The 19,556-nt window shown below is 38.5% G+C and overlaps 1 protein-coding gene across 2 annotated transcripts in view; it reads right to left on the reverse strand.

Annotated features, from left to right (window-relative positions):
* MYO16 (myosin XVI) overlaps window positions 1-19,556 on the reverse strand; it is a 650,995-nt gene that overhangs the window by 387,577 nt on the left and 243,862 nt on the right. For both annotated transcript variants that reach the window (XM_075061501.1, XM_075061500.1), the window contains exon 5: window positions 2,769-2,877. In XM_075061501.1, coding sequence (XP_074917602.1) covers window positions 2,769-2,877 — 109 coding nt within the window. The remainder of the gene's footprint in view (window positions 1-2,768; window positions 2,878-19,556) is intronic.

Here is a 19,556-nt window from a genome sequence, read left to right on the forward strand (position 1 = left end):
CCAATAAAATTTAAAATTGATTAATTTTAGTTGTGTGTGTGTGTGTCTGCAGTTTGCCTTGTGACCCATACTCTCCTTGCATCTCTTACCTATATAGTCTGTTGCCACGTGCAGCCTGGTAAATAACAGGCCTGCATTTTCTTTTGCCCCTGCAAATACGTGGCAATCTACAATGCTCTGTGATTATACTGCTCAATTTTATTTTATTTTTTATTTAATAAAATTTGCAGCTTCAGGAACCTGAGTTGTTGCATGGTGTCTATGAATCCCACAAAATGGTTAATCATCTCTTCAACAATTGACAGTGAACAGTGCCCTGTCCTCAAGGTATGTTCAGCCCCTGAAACTGTTTTGATGTATAATGTTATCATGCTTTATTGCTTTATATGTTGTCATCACTCAATAAGATGCTATGGAGATTCACTGAAAGCCATCCTAACTGGTGTCTCTAGTTTAGGGAACACTCCAACTCCCCCATTTATGTAGTTAAGCTTTTTATTAAAGAAGTTACTTTTTTCTCAACTTCATCCAGGCCTGAATAGTGTTACTCCAAAAATAGCCTTTTGCTCAGAGCATTTCAGGGGGTGAGAGAGTTGGAATCATGCACTCTGTTCATACAGCTCTTGTCATTTCACAGAAAGCAAAACCTGGCATCACTTTCATTCCTGGTGATTGAACATAACTCATGCTTCCCAGATTACCATATATCCTTTCTTTAATGTTTCCTTTTTTCAGCTGTCATTTTGATAAAGCCAGTGGACTGTTTAAATAGTTTGAGATGCCAATTAAAAATAAAAGATTTCTAACTGCAGAATGAGTGCACCTTGGGATGAATATATCACAGACTGGGTCTATGTACACATTACAGCTCAAGTTGGTATAAGTTATGTCGCTTGGAGTGTGAATAAGCCATCCCCCTGAGTGATGTAAGTTACACCAACCTGAGCTCCAGTGTGGATATACTGTCACCAGGAGAGTTTCTCTCGCTGACACAGCTATCGCTGCTTGAGGGGGCTGGAGTAATTAAGTTGCTTAGAGCAGACAGTTTGTTTACATTTGCAGCTCCCAGTGGTCATGGTTCACCATCCTGGCCAATAGGAGCAGTGAATTACTCTGATGGGCTGCAGGTTGCCCACCACTGGCTTAGAGCATCTGTACCAGCAGCATACAGCGGCTCAGCTGCATTGGGAAAAGTCCTAGCCCTATTGAAATCAACAGGAGTTTTGATTTCAGAGGGGCCAGAATTTCACGGAGTTGCAATCAGAACCAGATATATCACTGTTTATTTTTTTTTCCTACAATAACCTCCCACCACTCATCCAGAACCATGGTCTTTATGATAAACCCTGCCCCAGCTCTACATTTTGTCATACAAAGACACTGTTCCATATATTTTCCTTGAATCTAGAAAAATTGAAATGAGCACCAAAATATTTGCCATTTATATTTACATATTTCTCTTCTATAAGCAAAATAGCACACAGACAACCTGACTAGGGGGCAAGAGAACTTTTTAATGATGATCCATTGAAACTGGTAGTATAATAAGTAGAATTCATTTCTGCTGTATAATATGCATGCTGAATGCAACTTTAGCCAAAGTTCTTTCAGCCCCAACTGTTTGTATAGTGCAGTGTAATGAGGATTCAAGTGGCTCATGCAACTGGCAAACACACATTAATCTAATTTTCCAACATTTCAGAAAGTTCTTGAAATGTGAAAAATTCTCCAAGCAACAGGCAAACAAGAGGATGGAAAATATCATGATATGTGAACCATTGGAAACACCACTGATTACATTTGTATAACTACACATTGGATCTCATCTTCTTGTCAGTTTAACTCAGCTTTTGTCCCATGTGTCCATTGGCAGGATGCTTTGACTTGGTTTAAACTATGATGGATTTTTTTCATTTAAGATCAGATTTAAATAATGTGTCTTCACATTATTTCCTTTTATTCATTTCTGTTCATCAAATATGTCTTATGCTTTATGGCTGTCATATACATGAATTGCTTTAGACTTCACTGCAATGTGAATGAATGTATGCATAACAGAACTGACATATTCCAGCCAAAATATTGCTGCAGATATTGTTGCAGATCTGATACCTAAGTTTGGAATTAAACCAGTGAACAACAAATTATCCCTGATATACAGTTGCTGTCATCTGTCATTAAAAAATACAAATCCGTATAAGATATTATATCAATGCAAAATGAAACGTTTTGAAAGTCGTAAAATTTCATATAAGTGATTTCCATTGAGAATAGGTGCATGATCAATACTTTACAGTCTGTAAAAGAAGACAATCATAATAGCCCGAAGCTATGCTCCTTGCATCTGAAAGGGAAGCATAGCAACTACAAGTAGTTACTGCTGAATTTTGTAAATTCAGATCGTATCTGGATTTGACATGCCAAAATTGTTTGTTTGTTTATTTAAGTGGTTTATCTACTAATGTACCCTGGGCTGCTTCTCTGCACTGAACTAGCATTCTGGTGTCTTCATATAAATGGACAAAAGATCTGAGATGGCTACTACAGGAAACAACCTGTTTGTTTTCCAATTTCTATATATATTAATGAGATGCTGGGTGAGAGTCACACCTAGTCAGTATTATTGTGATTGCACCCAAACCCACACCCCTTCCAAAAAAGCTCTTTTGACTTCAGTGCAAATTTATATCAGCTGAAGAGCTGGCCTCTTGTACCTCTCCCCAGCCCAAAAAGAAAGGAAAATAAATCCAAAATAAGAGCTGACTTACCATTTTCTTCCAAGTATGTCAGAAGGATGCAGCTGGATTCCGTCCCTTCCGTGGCATAATCAAGAGCAATGTTTCCATTAACATCCTGCAGCAGCACATTGGCCCCAGCCTAAAAGCAATAATTAAGAACATTTTATATCTTTATATCTAAAAGCTACAGGTAAAAAAAGTTTGAAAAAGTTGTGAGTACAGAAATATTAGGGCCAATTTACTGTTTCTGTAGGCAAATATGTAAAACTCAGGGGACTTGGATCGTTTCCAGAAGAAGTTAGGCAAATTTCTTTTGTTCTCGACAACATTTTATTTCACATTGTGGGTTCATTTGAAAATGAAGCTCCAAATGAAAAGTGTAGACAAAAACAAAACAAACAAAAACCACCTTTGTCACAAGGTTTAAACAATGAATGTGAATTTGATGGTTTACAGTGCGTTACCTAAAGAATTGATGTCCATATTACTACAAATCTCACTCAAAATTTGGTATAAAGACATATTGCTTAAGAGAGACCTGGGACTGATTATCTTGAGGGGATGTGAGGGGGAAATTATGCCAGAATTATGAAGCCACACACTTCCTAGGTGGTAAGAACTATGGGAGAATTTTATATTTTCTATGTTAAGGAGGATTAGTCACAAGTTGCAATATGGTGGCCAGTCTAAGTCTATTTTTACAAGAGATTTGTGCTCTTCCATAAAAAAAAATATATATATGTAACTGTATCACTGAGGAAAGCCTGACTGCAGTAAAAGGTCCTGTATCTTCTTTTAGAAAACATAACTTCTATTCAGTTTAAGTATTTCTCCCTGTGGCTTTGTATCAACAGCAATTGCAAAACAAGAGTGACTTCTATTACATTTAGTTACTTTTCCTTGCAGCTTTCATAGAGGTTAAGGCCAGAAGGGACCATTAGATCATCTAGTCTGATCTTCTGTATAACACAGGCCATAGAACTTCACCTAGATACCCCTATATTTAGCTCAATGACTTTAGTGAGATTAAAACATTTCAATCCTTTGTAAGCTAAATTATTATGTGTCACAGGCAGAGAACAGGAAAGGCCAAGGTGCCACCAAACCCTGAGGCCCCTGCAATGGCAGGGAATTGATTATGTGAGATATGCCCAGATTATGCTAGCAAGCAATCCATGCCCCATACTGAAGAGGAAAGTAACACATCTTCCTCCCCACCCCCAACTCACCAAAGATCACTGCCAAACTGACCTGGGGGGAAATTCCTTCCCGACTCCAAATGTGGTAATCAGTTTGACCCTGAGCAAGACATACTACCAAAGCATCTAAGAAAGAGGATTTTCTGCACCACCTCAGAGCCCGAGTATAGCCTGATTTGATGCTCTATTTACTGCTTTAGCCAATCCCCAATATTTCAGGCAAAATGAAAAATAAACAACCCACAATACATCCAGTCAATTGTGCATCAAGGGGGAAAAAAATCCTTCATTATCTCTGCAGATGACCAGCTGAAGCCTGTGTGATAAGAGTGTGGCTTACTCTTACTCTTATGAAAGTGATAGCTACAAACTAAGGACAGCCTCTCTTTAAACCAGAGTGGCAAAGGTGCACTACTAATGAGGGATTATTATTACTAGAAGACATGACTTATGCGCTGAGGAGCTTAAATGCTAAGGACCTGATCCAATGCCCACCAAAGTCAACAGGAAAAAAAAACAACAGTGACTTCAATAGGTATTGGGGATCAGCTTCTGGGTTAGGATTACATTAGTCTCCGTGGGTGGGAATGGGAGGGAGGTTTATACAGCATGAAATGTTTTCAGCATTTTCTACACTGGTTCCATTAAAATACACATTTCTATTAAAGTGTCCCAAAAGTGTGAATCAGCACTAAAGAGATGAGGAAAACGCATTCTGAGGATGGATTTGAAGAAGAGGATTACTTTAAAAGATTGGCTAACCTTTATTTCACTGTACTTGTTTCACTATTCAGAATAATTTTGAATTTAGCATATTGATATTAGTTAGATTTTTTTTTTGGTAGAACTAATGCACACTTTCTTATCCAAAGGGCTTATTTACTAAAAGCACAATTTAAAACCTAAAAGGTACATATCTTTTCCTGCATGAAACTAACATCCGAATAATGTCAGGCAACATTCACAAGAAAAAGCATTTATCTATACAGTACATATTTTCTTTCTAATTGGAGCTAAGAAACCAACGTTCCTTCAACACATTACAAATTAGGAAATGAAGGGCATTTAATTTAGTCTAAAGAATGTATTTCATTCCCTTTGGAAAGTGTAATTTCATAGAGGTAAGGATATAACATGGAATTCCTCAGATCCCATAAATTTTATGGGAAGCCACTCCAATAGTTCACCTCTTTAAGAAATGTTTATGACGAGCCAGTCACAAACAGGAGGTCAAGCTTGGTCAAACTTGCAGCTAGACAGATAAGAGATGCTTCAGAACTTGGGTAATGAAGTAATTCTGAACAGCAGTGCACATTTTTAAATAAGAATTTGACCCAGATGTACTTTTAAAAAAGGATTTAATTACTGAACAATGAGCGTGTTTAATATAAAAATATTTATAATCTTACATTATTCCTCTGATTAGAGACACTTTTATTTTAATGTAACAGCACCTTCATTTCTGAAGAGAAAGGAAGGGGAAGGAGGTGAGGGGGTAGGAAGACCAAGAGAAGCATCAATTACTGTTACCATGGTTATTCTGATTGTTGCAGATCAATAAGGAAGTAGCTGCTAAAATTAGATTTAACAGTGGAGGGTTTTGCAATATAGTTTTCAAGCTAAAGACCAGAAAAATTCTCATTGTTGCAGTTGTTAGACAATCATTTTTTCTTTCAATAGTCATAAAGTTATTAATGGCTCTCAATCCTGCTGGAAAGGTATAACAACTGGGGTTCCACGGGGGTCTGTTTTGGGACCGGCTCTGCTCAATATCTTCATCAATGATTTAGATGTTGGCATAGAAAGTACGCTTATTAAGTTTGCAGGTGATACCAAAGTGGGAGGGATTACAACTGCTTTGGAGGACAGGGTCAAAATTCAAAATGATCTGGACAAATTGGAGAAATGATCTGAGGTAAACCGGATGAAGTTCAATAAAGATAAATGCAAAGTGCTCCACTTAGGAAGGAACAATCAGTTTCACACATACAGAATGGGAAGAGACTGTCTAGGAAGGAGTATGGCAGAAAGAGATCTAGGGGTCATAGTGGACCACAAGCTAAATATGAGTCAACAGTGTGATACTGTTGCAAAAAAAGCAAACGTGATTCTGGGATGCATTAACAGGTGTGTTGTAAACAAGACACGAGAAGTCATTCTTCCGCTCTACTCTGCGCTGGTTAGGCCTCAACTGGAGTATTGTGTCCAGTTCTGGGCACCGCATTTCAAGAAAGATGTGGAGAAATTGGAGAGGGTCCAGAGAAGAGCAACAAGAATGATTAAAGGTCTTGAGAACATGACCTATGAAGGAAGGCTGAAAGAATTGGGTTTATTTAGTTTGGAAAAGAGAAGACTGAGAGGGGACATGATAGCAGTTTTCAGGTATCTAAAAGGGTGTCATCAGGAGGAGGGAGAAAACTTGTTCACCTTAGCCTCTAATGATAGAACAAGAAGCAATGGGCTTAAACTGCAGCAAGGGAGATTTAGGTTGGACATTAGGAAAAAGTTCCTAACTGTCAGGGTAGTTAAACACTGGAATAAATTGCCTAGGGAGGTTGTGGAATCTCCATCTCTGGAGATATTTAAGAGTAGGTTAGATAAATGTCTATCAGGGATGGTCTAGACAGTTTTTGGTCCTGCCATAAGGGCAGGGGACTGGACTCGATGACCTCTTGAGATCGCTTCCAGTCCTAGAGTCTATGAATCTATGACTAAATGAGTGTTTTAACTTTTAGTAAAAAATAAACCCACAGTGCACTTATTCTCATTCCAGATCCCAATCCTGTAACTGAATCCTCTAGCATAGACCCTTATGCCAGTGCACAGGCACATTAACTAGTAGATCTGACTGAGGGGTCAGCTTTAGTGGGGTATGCACTGGCACACAGGTTTCTGCTAGCAGATGAAATTGTAGGTTCAGGGACTTAGATGGTAAGCTCTTTAGGACAGGTATCTCATTTTCCTTCTTTTTTCTGGTATTGCCAACAAAAATGGTCATTTACCCATACAGTAACTGTTGTTCTTCAAGATATGTTGTGCACATATACATTCCACTGCAGGTGTTTGTGTGCCCAGTGCACCCGAGTCAGACTTTAGCTGTGCCCCTTCTCCTTGTGTTCTCAGGTGAGGGCATAAAAAGAGTGTGGCTACTACCTCCTTTATATGCTGCATATAATGTCCAAAGTAGAGGAGAAGGTGGGAGCATCTGTGCACAACATATCTTGAAGAACAACAGTGACTGTGCAGGTAAGTACATTTTTCCCCCTTGGAGTGATTGTGCACATATACAGTTCATTGCAGATAACTCATCAGCAGTTTCCTTATAAGTGGAGGGACTTCAGAAATCGTAACACCAGCTTGCCAAAGTTGGCTTTATCACAAGAAGTTTGGGGGATGAACAGAAAAAGTACAAATAGATGACCACATTGCAGCCTTGTAGCTATTAGCTATTGGAAAATTGCTCAGAAATTACTGATGAAGTAGACTGAGCCCTGGTGGAGTAAGCCATTATTTTCAATGGAGGAGAGACTTTAGCAAGATTGTAGCAGAACTTAATGCAGTCAGAAATCCAATGTGAGGTTTGCTGAGTGGGCCCTGATTTCCATTTGGCTCTGTCAGCATAGGTTATGAAAAGCCTGGGAGAAGTTCTAGTGTGCTCCCAGTAGAATACCAAAGGTCTACAAACATCCAATGTATGAAGTGTTTCTTCAGCTTTAAAAGATTGGAGTTTAGGGAAAAACACAAACAAATGAATAATTGATTCAGATGGAAAGCTGAAACTACCTTAGACATAAACTTAGGGTGTGGCCTAAGGGAAACCTTATCTTTATCTTTATCTTTATGGAAGTCTGGGAAAGGAAGATCAGCTAGAAGAGCTTGAAGTTCAGAAACCCTCCTAGCAAAAGTGATCACCACCAGAAAAGTCATCTTCATAAACAATAACAGTAATGAAGCTCTCTCCATAGGCAGGAGAGGAGAGTTTCCTACAAGTTGAGAGAAGATCAGACACAGGATGGTAAACGTTGAGTAGACTTTTCAAAAATTGAGAAAATGAGAGGTTGAGAGAAAATGCACAGAAACAGAAGCCAGGTGAAGGCTCACAGAACTAATTGCAAATCCTGAGGATTTCAGGTGCAACAGATAGTCCAGCACATGTGACCTCTGTGTGATGAGGTGAAAAATATTGCCCAAATCGAGAAATCTCTTCCACTTTGGTGTGTACATGGCTCTAGTGGATTTCTTTCTGTTGCTTACCAAGACGGCCTGAACCCCTCAAGAGCATGATTTATCAGAACAATTCAACCAGAGATCATCCAAACTATGACATGGACAGACTGAAGGTAGAGATGTAGGGACTTGCCTTGGTTCTGAGACAGGAGATCCTCAACTAGGATAAAGTTATCAGAGAGCTGATGAAGGTCTGTGATCAATACTGTCTTGGCCATGGTGGTGCTCTTGTTCTTAATCATGATAGGGATAACAGCCCTGTGCATGGCACATTGCTTAAAACCTGGGGATTTTTTCATTCTAAAACCCTTCAGGATAACTACTAAACTATAACTAACTTACTAACTAATCTACTACTAATTCTAACACTATACACTAAAAGTTGTAGAGATGCTGGCTAACCAAAGCAAATGTTATGGGGAGTGCCATCTCTTGCCACAGGCAGTGAGAAAGAACTGAGAAGGAGGCAGCAGCCATGTCATCACCTGAGACCATGAGGGGAGCCAGGGTGCATGTGTCATCTTGTGGTACTGCTGGCAAAAGTTTCCAAGTCAAGTGTACTGGGTTCACAAACATCTATAAGGGAATGTATATGTGTACAGTCAAACAAAGGAGAACCAAGAGTTCAAACAATCACAAATCAGGCCCCAGAAAGTCGTGAGACTGACTTAGAAATCATAAGGTTTTTTTTTTTAAGTTGGGCCTATTTATTTGCCTTCAGATGTTTGCGTCTTTAGGATTTATATTATCAATACTTCCTCTGAAACAATGAGGACTAGAAATGTACATTGTTTTAAAATGAAAGCCAATATTATGGTGTATTCACCTGACTCCAGGAGAATTACAATTATACCACCCAAGAGGAAGCTACAGCCCTATGAGAAGCACCATCTGCCCAGGCAGATGCCTTTGCAGGATTAAGTGTGTACTTCTAATCAGGCAATAACATTTGATAAACTTGGTTGCTTCTGGAGATGGCTGTTTTGTTTCTATGTTTAGCTGTGCATTTAAATAACTACAAGGGCTTGAGATTTGCACCTGTTTTGTCAATGTCTTATAAATCTAAATAAATATAAATCCCTAGGCTAGTTGATCAGTTTTGTTTCAATAGTGCCTTTTCAGCTGTCTTTAAGGCATAACAGTTGAAACCAAGGCATACTGGGATATGACTATTCACTTTTTTTGAAAGTAGTAATTTTCTTCCCAACTTCTCTCCCCCACTTCACCTCCTTCCATGATTTTCTGGAGGGTAAGCCCTTCATGACAGTTGTCTGAAAACAGCGAGTCTTTCATCAAGGAATTAAAATTAATCAATATTATATATTCTAAATCAGGTTCATCTCATCAGCTAAGTCCTACAGTTGATGACTGAAGAGGCTTTATCAGCCTTTATTTAGTACTTGCCTTTATAATTTGAACCTCCAGATTATCCTACTGCAAATCATATCCATCTAACCATGCACATATGAGGTAATGGAAATGGGTAACATTTTATAATCTTTGTTCCCAAATATCCATTACAGTTAGATTTATTAAGACGAATCTGGCTATTGATCAAATCAAGCACTCCCCCAGAAGTGGCTACAATTGGATTGCTCCAAAGAAAAATAAGTTTTAATGCACCCTTCAAGAGGTTATTGGCGAACAGAAAAATTGGAAAACAAAAGACCTGACAACTGAGATCTCATCTCTGACTCTTTTGCTTCTCCACATAAGAGCTGCTACATGGGTGTTACTGTAACTTTAGATATGTTAACAACACCACATTACATCAGCAGGAGGAGATAGATAATCATCAAGAAGTCCTGTATGTCTCTGGAGGTCATGGGGTTCATTTGCATGAGCTATCTAGACTCCAAGTCCAATCCATAGCTTCAGTCCAGGCCTGTCCTTTAGTTTTGATCATCCTGTTGCAGAGCTAGTTTTATAAAGTGATGCAGGCATGTTGAGAAAAGACATAGGAATAAGGAGGACTTCTGTAAGATTGTATTAATCCTGCATCCATACTGATGGGACGTTTATATGGCAGAAGTTGTGGGAGACAAGGCCTCCTCATTTCCTCAGTTGTAGTACCTTTGATTTGGCAGCTACTTGATAATTATACATCCCTTATGACCATGTGTGAGTCCAGACACCCCAAGGGGAGAACAGAGTATCTGAACCCCAAAGAGTAAGCGAATGATCAGCTGGTCATATAGATTGTTACTGTATATAAAAATATTGACTAAGATTCTCTATGAAAGCTTGTATTGTTCTGAACTTGATGGTCATTATGAGATATGTATACAGACTGTGTTTATGAATCTATACATTCATCTTTATAGAATACTATGCTCATGACCTGTACTACTATTTTAAATGTACCTCACAACAGAGAGAGGAGTGTGACCAGTAAGCAAGTGTGAAAAATTGGGATGAGATGGGGGTAATAGGAACCTATATAAAACACCCCTCCAAATATTGGGACTATGCCTAAAAAATTGGGACATCTGGTCACCCTGAGGGAGGGGCACCTCTCAAGCCAAATGTTTATGTGTCAAATGATGGTACAGCCCAAGAAAAGGCAAATGATGGAACATTACAGTTAATAGGAAGACACTGAGACAGCCCCACTACCAAGTTGAGAGTGAATTTCCTGCAGCATGTATTACCACAGAGAGAAAGAAAAAAAGAGAGAGGTTTGAAGTGAAAGTTATCTAGAACGGAGGGTAACAGTCTCAAAGTCGGGTGGTTTTCTGTGAACTCTGGATCTCCCCTAGATCTAAGGGGCACACTGGGAAACTATTCAAAGGCAATATGTAACTGGCAATAGAAGAGGGAATTTATCTAATATAGAAGTATAAAGCCTGAAGTTGAGTCTTTATGGTTATTTTCTATGTAACTTGTATGTGTTTGCCTTTCCTTACTATTTCATCTGTGAATCTGTGATTTTTCTATTAAATAAAACGTTGACTATTTTTACCTCGAGCAGGTCACTGGTGTGAAAACTGTATGGAGTGTATGTGCCAAAGTTAACTGATAACTGGGTGGCTGGTTTCACTCCTTCAGAGGTGATGAACCAGAAGGGAAAATTCCAACTATCTGGTAGTTAAGAACTTGAGAAGGATGGTTTGGGGGAGACTTGGGATTGGAAGGACTCTTGGAGTCACTCTGCAAGTAGTAACTTGGCTAGTAGAAGTTAGAGTGATACTTTTACGCTTGTGGGCAGGTTACTGCTGTCAGGGTTCTGAGCTATAGCTGCACAGCACTAAGACACCCCAGGTTACATGACAGCTGTTAACAGAACTTCTTACTGGTCCAGACAATTCCCAACATGTCACACAATGCAAGCCTGGATCAGGGTTTCCACTATCCTTTCTGTTATTCCAGTTCCGCACCCATATCCAGATGTAATAGTCTTAAACAATCATTATTCTTTAGTTACATTCAGGCATAATTCAACTGAGTTCAGATTGCTAAATGTTGCTTTGAAAGCTAAGGAGAATTGTTCTGCAAAGGCTAAAGAAAATTAGTCAAAATGCTTTCTAATTACAAAAGCCATCCAAAATGTACCCTGATTTGGAATGCTGGCATGAATATGTTATTTCTGTGTGTTCTTCTAGCTCAGAAACAGCTTGTTACAACCATCCCTAACAACCAATATAGTTAGATCCCTTTGAAAACTAATGGCTACTCTAAAATAACCTGTGGCCTGTAAGGGGTAATAAACAGAGGATATCAAATGCACTGTGCTTCAGCCTAGAGCCTCATCTGCCACTTGCTCAGCCCCTACCTCTGGTTTTCCCCACCCTGAAACACCCAGAAACAGTGGCACAGCCACTGTAGAGCTGCAGAACAGGGTAGTGCTTTTTTACAGGGAGTATTTCATAGGGCCTTCTTTCTGACTTTCTTTTCAGGCACCTTTATAACACCAGGGAGACAAAAAGGGGCCTTAACATCAGTTAAAGAGTATTGAAATCTAGCTAATGAAAGGGTAATGTTTTATTTGTTTTTTTAAAATTATTTATTTAAAATGCTTTTTTAAATGTTGGCCATAGCAGCATATGCTTTAGACAGCCTGCTTAGCCTGAGTGGCTCATTGTAAAATCTGTATGTCTAAGATGATGCTTTATTAAATTTAGGGAGAGTATGGATAAGCCAAGGAGAAATTAAAACTTCCCTCCAAATGCTGAAAATCTAAGGGAAGAACTCTTAGAGCAGCCACACATACAGATAAGGAATAAGATGACCTTTTATATTGTCTGATTATTTTTTTAACAAAGAAAACCAAGCTCTATGAAATGGGGAGTTTGGACTTTCTAGTATGTGCACTGTATCGTAGATTAGGTCAGGAAAGGCATTAAGGTCAGAGTTTCAAAAGTTTTTAGGCACCAAGAGATACAAACAAATGTCTAGTGGGATTTTCAAAAACATCAAACATGCTTCGGCACTTTGAAGTTCTCACTAAGTATCTATCTGCATCTTTTGGTTCCCAAATACCTTTGTATGCATGACGTAAGCATTGTACCTGATAATCTGCCCATTAACATACACTTGCTTATCGGACCTAAAGGGTAAAACCATTTACTGCTGTACTTTGGCATCTCAGTGCTGGCCAAAGTGGCTGAAATATATCAACTATGCTTCATGCAAACATCTCCCGTTCAAATAAACAGGGCATAAAAATAACAAACACATTTGTAAGTATTGTTCAGAGCTACATTTTCACTTGACTGACGTTGTGCAGTTGCACACATTAATCCTTACTAAGTGCAAAACCAATACAAACATTCTGTTGACATCTTTATGAACATGCTACAGTAATTGCCCTGAACACTAGTGTATTGTTACCGCAAGACCCAGCATTTTGCACTAGTATTATAAATAGTAGTCTAATTTTTATATTCTGGAATTTACTATACAATATATAGATTTATGGGACAGGGTATATATGTTTTTGTTTCATAAAAATATTTCACAGTTAAAATAAAGACAGCAGCTGGGCAAATAACTGATTTTGCAGTTGGGCCAGCAAACCAAAAATTCAGAGAAAATACTTTGTTAGTAACACTTTCAGAACTTGTCAGCAAATCAGAAGAGGCCAAGAGAGACAAAGAGCATGGTGTCCATCCTTCTTTTATAACCTTTAACCTAATATCTAAGGCATTTTCATGGCATGAAGAAGACCCAGGTTTGAATCGCCACTTGGGAGCAGGGACTTGAATTCAGGTTGCAACCCTGCCAAATGAGTGTCTTAATCATTAGGTTATAGGCTACTGTGCTTTCAATCTCTCCTACTGAAGCTGTTCCAAAACTTTCTATCAATTCTTAAATAATCATTGGGTTAAAAAGAGAATGACTGTATATCCTGGTGATAAAGACACTCACCTGGGAGGGAGAAGATATGGATTCAGATCTCACCTCTGACTCCACCAACACAAGAAGTAAAGTGTGCACATGCACAAGCGATGTAATAACTGCAGCGGCTGCATGCCTATGTAATTTAGGTTGACGTAATTCTGTAGTGTAGATATCGCCACAGGCACAGAGAAGATTTGAATCCACATCTCCTGCCTCCAAAGTGAATGCCAGTTCTAACTGTGGATGTGTTATGATGGACCCTGACAGATAAAGTAGTACTGCTGACCATCTGTCTAACAACAATAAATGAAGCGTTTCACCCATGATTTTTCCACCCCTTGTTGCTTTAAACTTGGGATTCTAGGTACATCAGTTGGACAAAAATAAACAAAGATTTCAGAAAAGACAAATTTAATCCTAGTATAACACCATTGACATTACTAGAGTTTCACAAGGCATCAATATAGGCAAAAACATCTATGTCAGGCTACAGCTCTGTATGTAGCATTCTGACTCCTCTTCCTACATAGTTCCCTGACCTCCCTCCAAGTGCCTGACTTGGTGTTCAGTTTCCAGCCATGCTTTGTTACTCCACCCTAACCACCTGCAGGAGAGCTAAGAAGGTCGCTTAGTCCCTTCTCTCTGATACTCAGGTTGAGCCTCTGCAATCTGTCTCAGGACATACATTTTTACCTTGCTGCTCAATTCTTCTCTGCATGATTTACTTTAGATATTTGAATTTTTCAAGTAATTTATTCCTGTGGATACATGTTATTTAACACTTGTCTATATATGTATGTAATCGTGAGCAAAACACTGTTCTCTGTCACTCGTGATTGCCATCACTGGCTTCATGAGATTGTAAAGATACAACCAAGGATACCATTTATAAATGACTATGAAATTAGGATGGACAGAGGAAAATGGAGTTTTGTCCTGTTATTGCAGCTCAGTCTGAAGTAAAAAATCTCTCTGCTCTGCATTCTCCTCCCAAGGTATCATTTGCTATTATTACTACTTTCCGGGTGCTACAGAATATACTAGGCATTGTGCAAAATGAAGAGAAAAAATTATTTGGCTTCATGATATGGACAAATAAATGCAGAACAGACAGAGAAAAACTATATTTGTTCTCTTCCAACCTAAAATATATTTATATTGAACTCAGGTTTCCAAAACGTAAAGGGCAGCATTTATTCAATTGCACTGTTGACTCTTTTCAAATTTTGAAAAAAAATGCATCATCGTTCTACAAAATGTTTCTTTACATAAGCTATTAAAACTACACGTTACTAGACAAAAATATAGAAATGTATTTACACTTTTGCCTCCTGTTCACCTGTATTTTTAGTATCATTCATTACAAAGTGTTTCTGTCTGTATAGATGTAGGTGCATGCACACACACATATAGTAAAATGAGCTGAAGGTCCCTAACCATCTAACACAGTGCTATTCTGAGCTCAGTGATTCAGGAGCCAAATTAGCGATTAACATTACCCAAGAGTCACAGTACGTGAATTCATGGTTTCATTTATCATTTATATGTATACATAATTTTGACAACAAAATGACTGACCAAGTATTATTATTTTATCAACTACAATTGGTTAATAATATAGTAAAAGCATCCTGACTGGCTAATAACTAAGATTGGTTAATAATTAGCTCACACAGTGTTTTAATATCATGTGCTGCAAAAAGACGCAGGAGACACATTAAAGAGCCACTTGTGGCTTGTGAGCCTCAGTCTGAGTATAACATATTAGATCTTAAGAGATTTGCAAAGGCCTTGTGACGTCCACAGAAGTTGTTCAGCAGCATTTCAGAGGGGAGTATTGGGTGATAAAACAGCTTTAAGCAATATTTAACATTCAGTCAGATTGCCAATAGGAAAAATCAGTAGGACGTGCAGGGACCTCCAAAGCTCCACCCCATCTCGTGCCCTGTGGCAAAGCCTTGTAGAGGCCGGAACTTAATGCACTGAACTGTGCAAGTGTGGGCACTTCCCTCTTTTATTGCTCCTGATTGGACTCCAATAGTTTGACTCCATTCTACTTGCAAAAGCGAAGGAGACAACGTTGTCCTATATGTTCTCATGATGTAGGTCATGGGTATCAAAAAGCATTATTATAGCTCATGATTCAAAACCAAGCACTTAGAATGGGGCTCACAAAAATAAAGGAATTTTCTCATGTTGACAAATCACAAAGAAAGATTAAATAGAACATTAAATAAAAAATGACTGAGCAGCTGCCTTCTCTTTGAGTGCATGTTTTACTTTGAACATATATCAACAACAGACTTTGTGGAGGCAGAATATTTCACAGTTATCATTTTGCTACGAGAAGGTCTGATTAAAACCTACATTTCAGTGTTTACTATTTATAGATTATTCCATTACAATGGTTTATTATACTGACTGCATTCTCTTTTAACCCATGTTTACCTTCTATCGACTGTGGGTTAAAGTCTAAAGTACACGTGTGCTTTGGTAACTGTAGCCACAGTGCTCCTCATAATGTTTTTGCTTTGATCTATAATATTTCTATTGAAGATGGCAGAGAATACATCTAGTTAATGTGTATTTTCCTGACATATAATAAATTGACCTTTTAAATATTTTGTCTGTTGCATTTAGATTTCAATTTGCATACTTAAATTTTGGTTTTTTTCCCTTTACCTCTATAATCGTGCCCCATTTTTGTGATACCCCAAATCCTTAGATTATAAACTACACAGATAATCCCCAATTTCAGGAGAGAGAGAGCTAGTGCTTTCCGAGTCTGAATGGCTAAGAAGAGGGGCACACCAAGTCTATAATGGGACAGCTATCTTCTTCCCGAAAGCTGGCTGGCCTGTCTGATATGGACTAGAGGTTTGCTAAATTCCACTGCTGTAATTCTTGATCCCTTCTTTCCTGGTCTTGCCACAAGAACAGAACAGGTAGGAGATTGCAGAGATGTTTTTAAGCCACCTTTGAACATCTTGAATTTTCACCTTAGCCCATGGCATAAATTACAGTAGCTCAGGGCTGCTCTAATAGGCTTCTTGGGGCTGTATGCCCCAAGAATAGCTTGAGTATATCATGCTGTGATCATACTTCCCATGCTGTGGACTAGCTCTGAGCTAGTCCCCTTCCATTCTTACAGCTCTACATCAGTTGGAGATACCTGTTATACAGGAGCTATTTCGAGGAAGTTGTTTCCTCCCCTGTTATGCCATCAGAGTAGCATAAAAGGACTGGGGAAGAAAAGAGAATTGAGGTCTACAGAATTACAGTTTCACAGAGGGACCTCGCTAGTAGAGGGGCTTCCATCACTGCCACCCCCAAGGGCTATGACAGACCTTTGATTAACAAGGAATGTTAATTAATGAAATCTGATAATTGAGGCTACAGGGTATCATATTTCATGAACAATTTGTGTTTCTTTCAGAAATGTGAATAAATATTAATGTTTAAAACAAAATATTCAGTAGTTTTCATTGTCATTCACAAACAGCTAAACATCCCACTTTAAAAAAACCATAACTGTTCTGGAAACAACAAAGTGGGGAAACACACCTAGAGATCTCCATGATCTTATTAGTCAACCTTGGCCCCTTTGTTACCCATTCTCCCAATTTTGTCACGCTCATCTATGCCAAGTCTGAAATCAGGCCCTAGTCCTACAAAGACTTAAGAACATGAAAAAGCAGCAGAGAATCCTGTGGCACCTTATAGACTAACAGACGTTTTGGAGTGTGAGCTTTCGTGGGTGAATACCCACTAGGGAATTTTGGACTCTGAGTTTCTTGTTTTTTCTCACTATGAGAAGCTCTTTCTTCTTTTAATTTCTGTGTCCAACTTGTAAGTACGGTTAGAAAACTAATATTAGGCTTTTAATGTTGTTGGATGTATTTACATGTGTTGTAACTTGCTGGAATGTTTCCAACTGGATATCTTTTTGACAGACTGTTATTCATATTTTCTTATAAGCCATATAGCCCTGTATTGTCATTCTTGTTACAGAGATATATGTTATGTCCTTTTTCTTTCTTTTTTGTATAAAGTTTCTTTTTAAAAACTGTCTGAGTTTTTCTCTGTTAAGGACGAAAGAAAGACGGGGGAGGGGAATCATACGCTCTGTGTTTAACTCTCCTATGTCCCATGGGTGGGAAGAAGCTAAGGGGAAGGGAGATATAATTCTCTTCTGCGTTCATTGTATTGGGGTTTGTCTCTTTGTGGAATAGAGGAGATATTGCTTCTTGTATTGCTGATGTACAGAGATCTGCATCAATACTCCCAGGTTAGCCAGAGGGAAAGTCTGGGTGGGAAAGAGAGAGCGGAAGGGAAGTGGGTTATTTCTCCCTTTGTTGTAGGCTCAGTTTCTGAGTCTTGGGTCCTCCAGGGATAGGTTTGGGAGACCAGAGGGGCCAAACCCTGGAAGATTTTGGGATGGGTGGCAGCTGGGATCAGCATTCCAAGCTGTAATAAGCTTTGGGGAGCTCTACGAAGCACCACAGATTTTGGACGCTAAGGTCCAGATTTGGGAAAGATGCTTATGATAGCTCAATAAAATAAAATTAAATTCAACGAAAGTCTCACATATTAGATAATTTGGGAATACTTCTACTTATGTATAACTGATGATTGATTCTCCTTCACATGTGATACAAGTTGCACCACATCTGGCAATACTAATTTGCTTTATATTTTTCAATTATCTATTGGAATTGATTCCATGCCTCCAATGACATGATAAACTTGGCATTCAAATATAGCTATTTTTTTCAAAAATTACTACATGCAAATAGACGTTCTTGACGCAGTGGTTCTCAACTGAGGGTACCCATACATCACGGGGGGTCTCAGGCGGTCTTTCCCAAATGTGCATTCAACTCACCTAATATTTCCTAGTTTTTACATCAGAGCTGCATAAAAAGCCACTAGCATAAGTCAGTACAAACTAAAATTCAATACGACTTGACTTATTTATACTGTACACGATACGTCTAGACACATATTTTATATTCCGAATTGATTGATTTATATTCCAATTGATCCAATGACTTATTTATACTGTTACCACTGATACGTCTAGAACAATATCTTATATTCCAATTTGATTTATTTTATATTATATGGTACAAAATGAGAAAGTCAGCAATTTTCAGTAAGTAGTGTGCTTGTGAACTTTTGTATTTTTAGCGTGCTGATTTTGGTAAGCAGTAGTTTTTTTAAATGAGAGTGTTAATTTGGGGATACGCAGAACCAAATCAGACTCCTGAAAGGGGTTCATGTTGCTGGAAGGTGAGAGCACTATTTTAAACTATTTCATACTTCAGCTAAAAATAGGCAGATACCTTTTATTTCAGTGTATAATTAGAACAATTTTTCTATGTATTCCGTTGCTGTGAGTGATTTCCTTTGCTTGTCATTGACATTCAGTTAGAAAGATTTATTTATTTATTTTTTATGACAGTCTTTTTATAGTAACCAAATCTGGTATGTCAAGCAGTGTATACTGTGTTGTTGTTTATACATTTTATATTACCCAAATGGAGTGTTAGGTCCTTATAGAGCAAATTAAAAACATGACATGGACTCTGCGATACAAATAATTAGCATTCTATGACCCCAGCAGTCCTGCAAAAGTTTGCAGGCTGCTTAACTTGAATTATGCATGTGGATAGTTCCCATTGAAGTCCATGGGATTACTGCATGTCTTAGTATCAGAGGGTGTAGCCGGTTAGTCTGGAGTCTGTAAAAGCAGCAAAGAATCCTGTGCACCTTAAGACTAACAGACGTTTTGGAGCATGAGCTTTCGTGGGTGAATTTACCCAACTCGGTCAGGTGCAAAAGCTACTTAAGAACATGAAAAAGCAGCAGAGAATCCCAGTGGCCACCTTTAGGACTAACCAGACGTTTGGAGCGTCGCGCTTTGTGGGTGAATACCCATTTCGTCAGACTTTCTTCTGTGATTTGTCAACATGAAAATTCCTTTATTTTGTGAGCCCCATTCTCGTGCATTGGTTTTGAATCATGAGCTATAATTAGCTTTTTATACCAT

The sequence above is a fragment of the Chelonoidis abingdonii genome, chromosome 1 (genome assembly GCF_003597395.2).
Source record: "Chelonoidis abingdonii isolate Lonesome George chromosome 1, CheloAbing_2.0, whole genome shotgun sequence".
NCBI classification, from domain to species: Eukaryota; Metazoa; Chordata; order Testudines; family Testudinidae; genus Chelonoidis; species Chelonoidis abingdonii.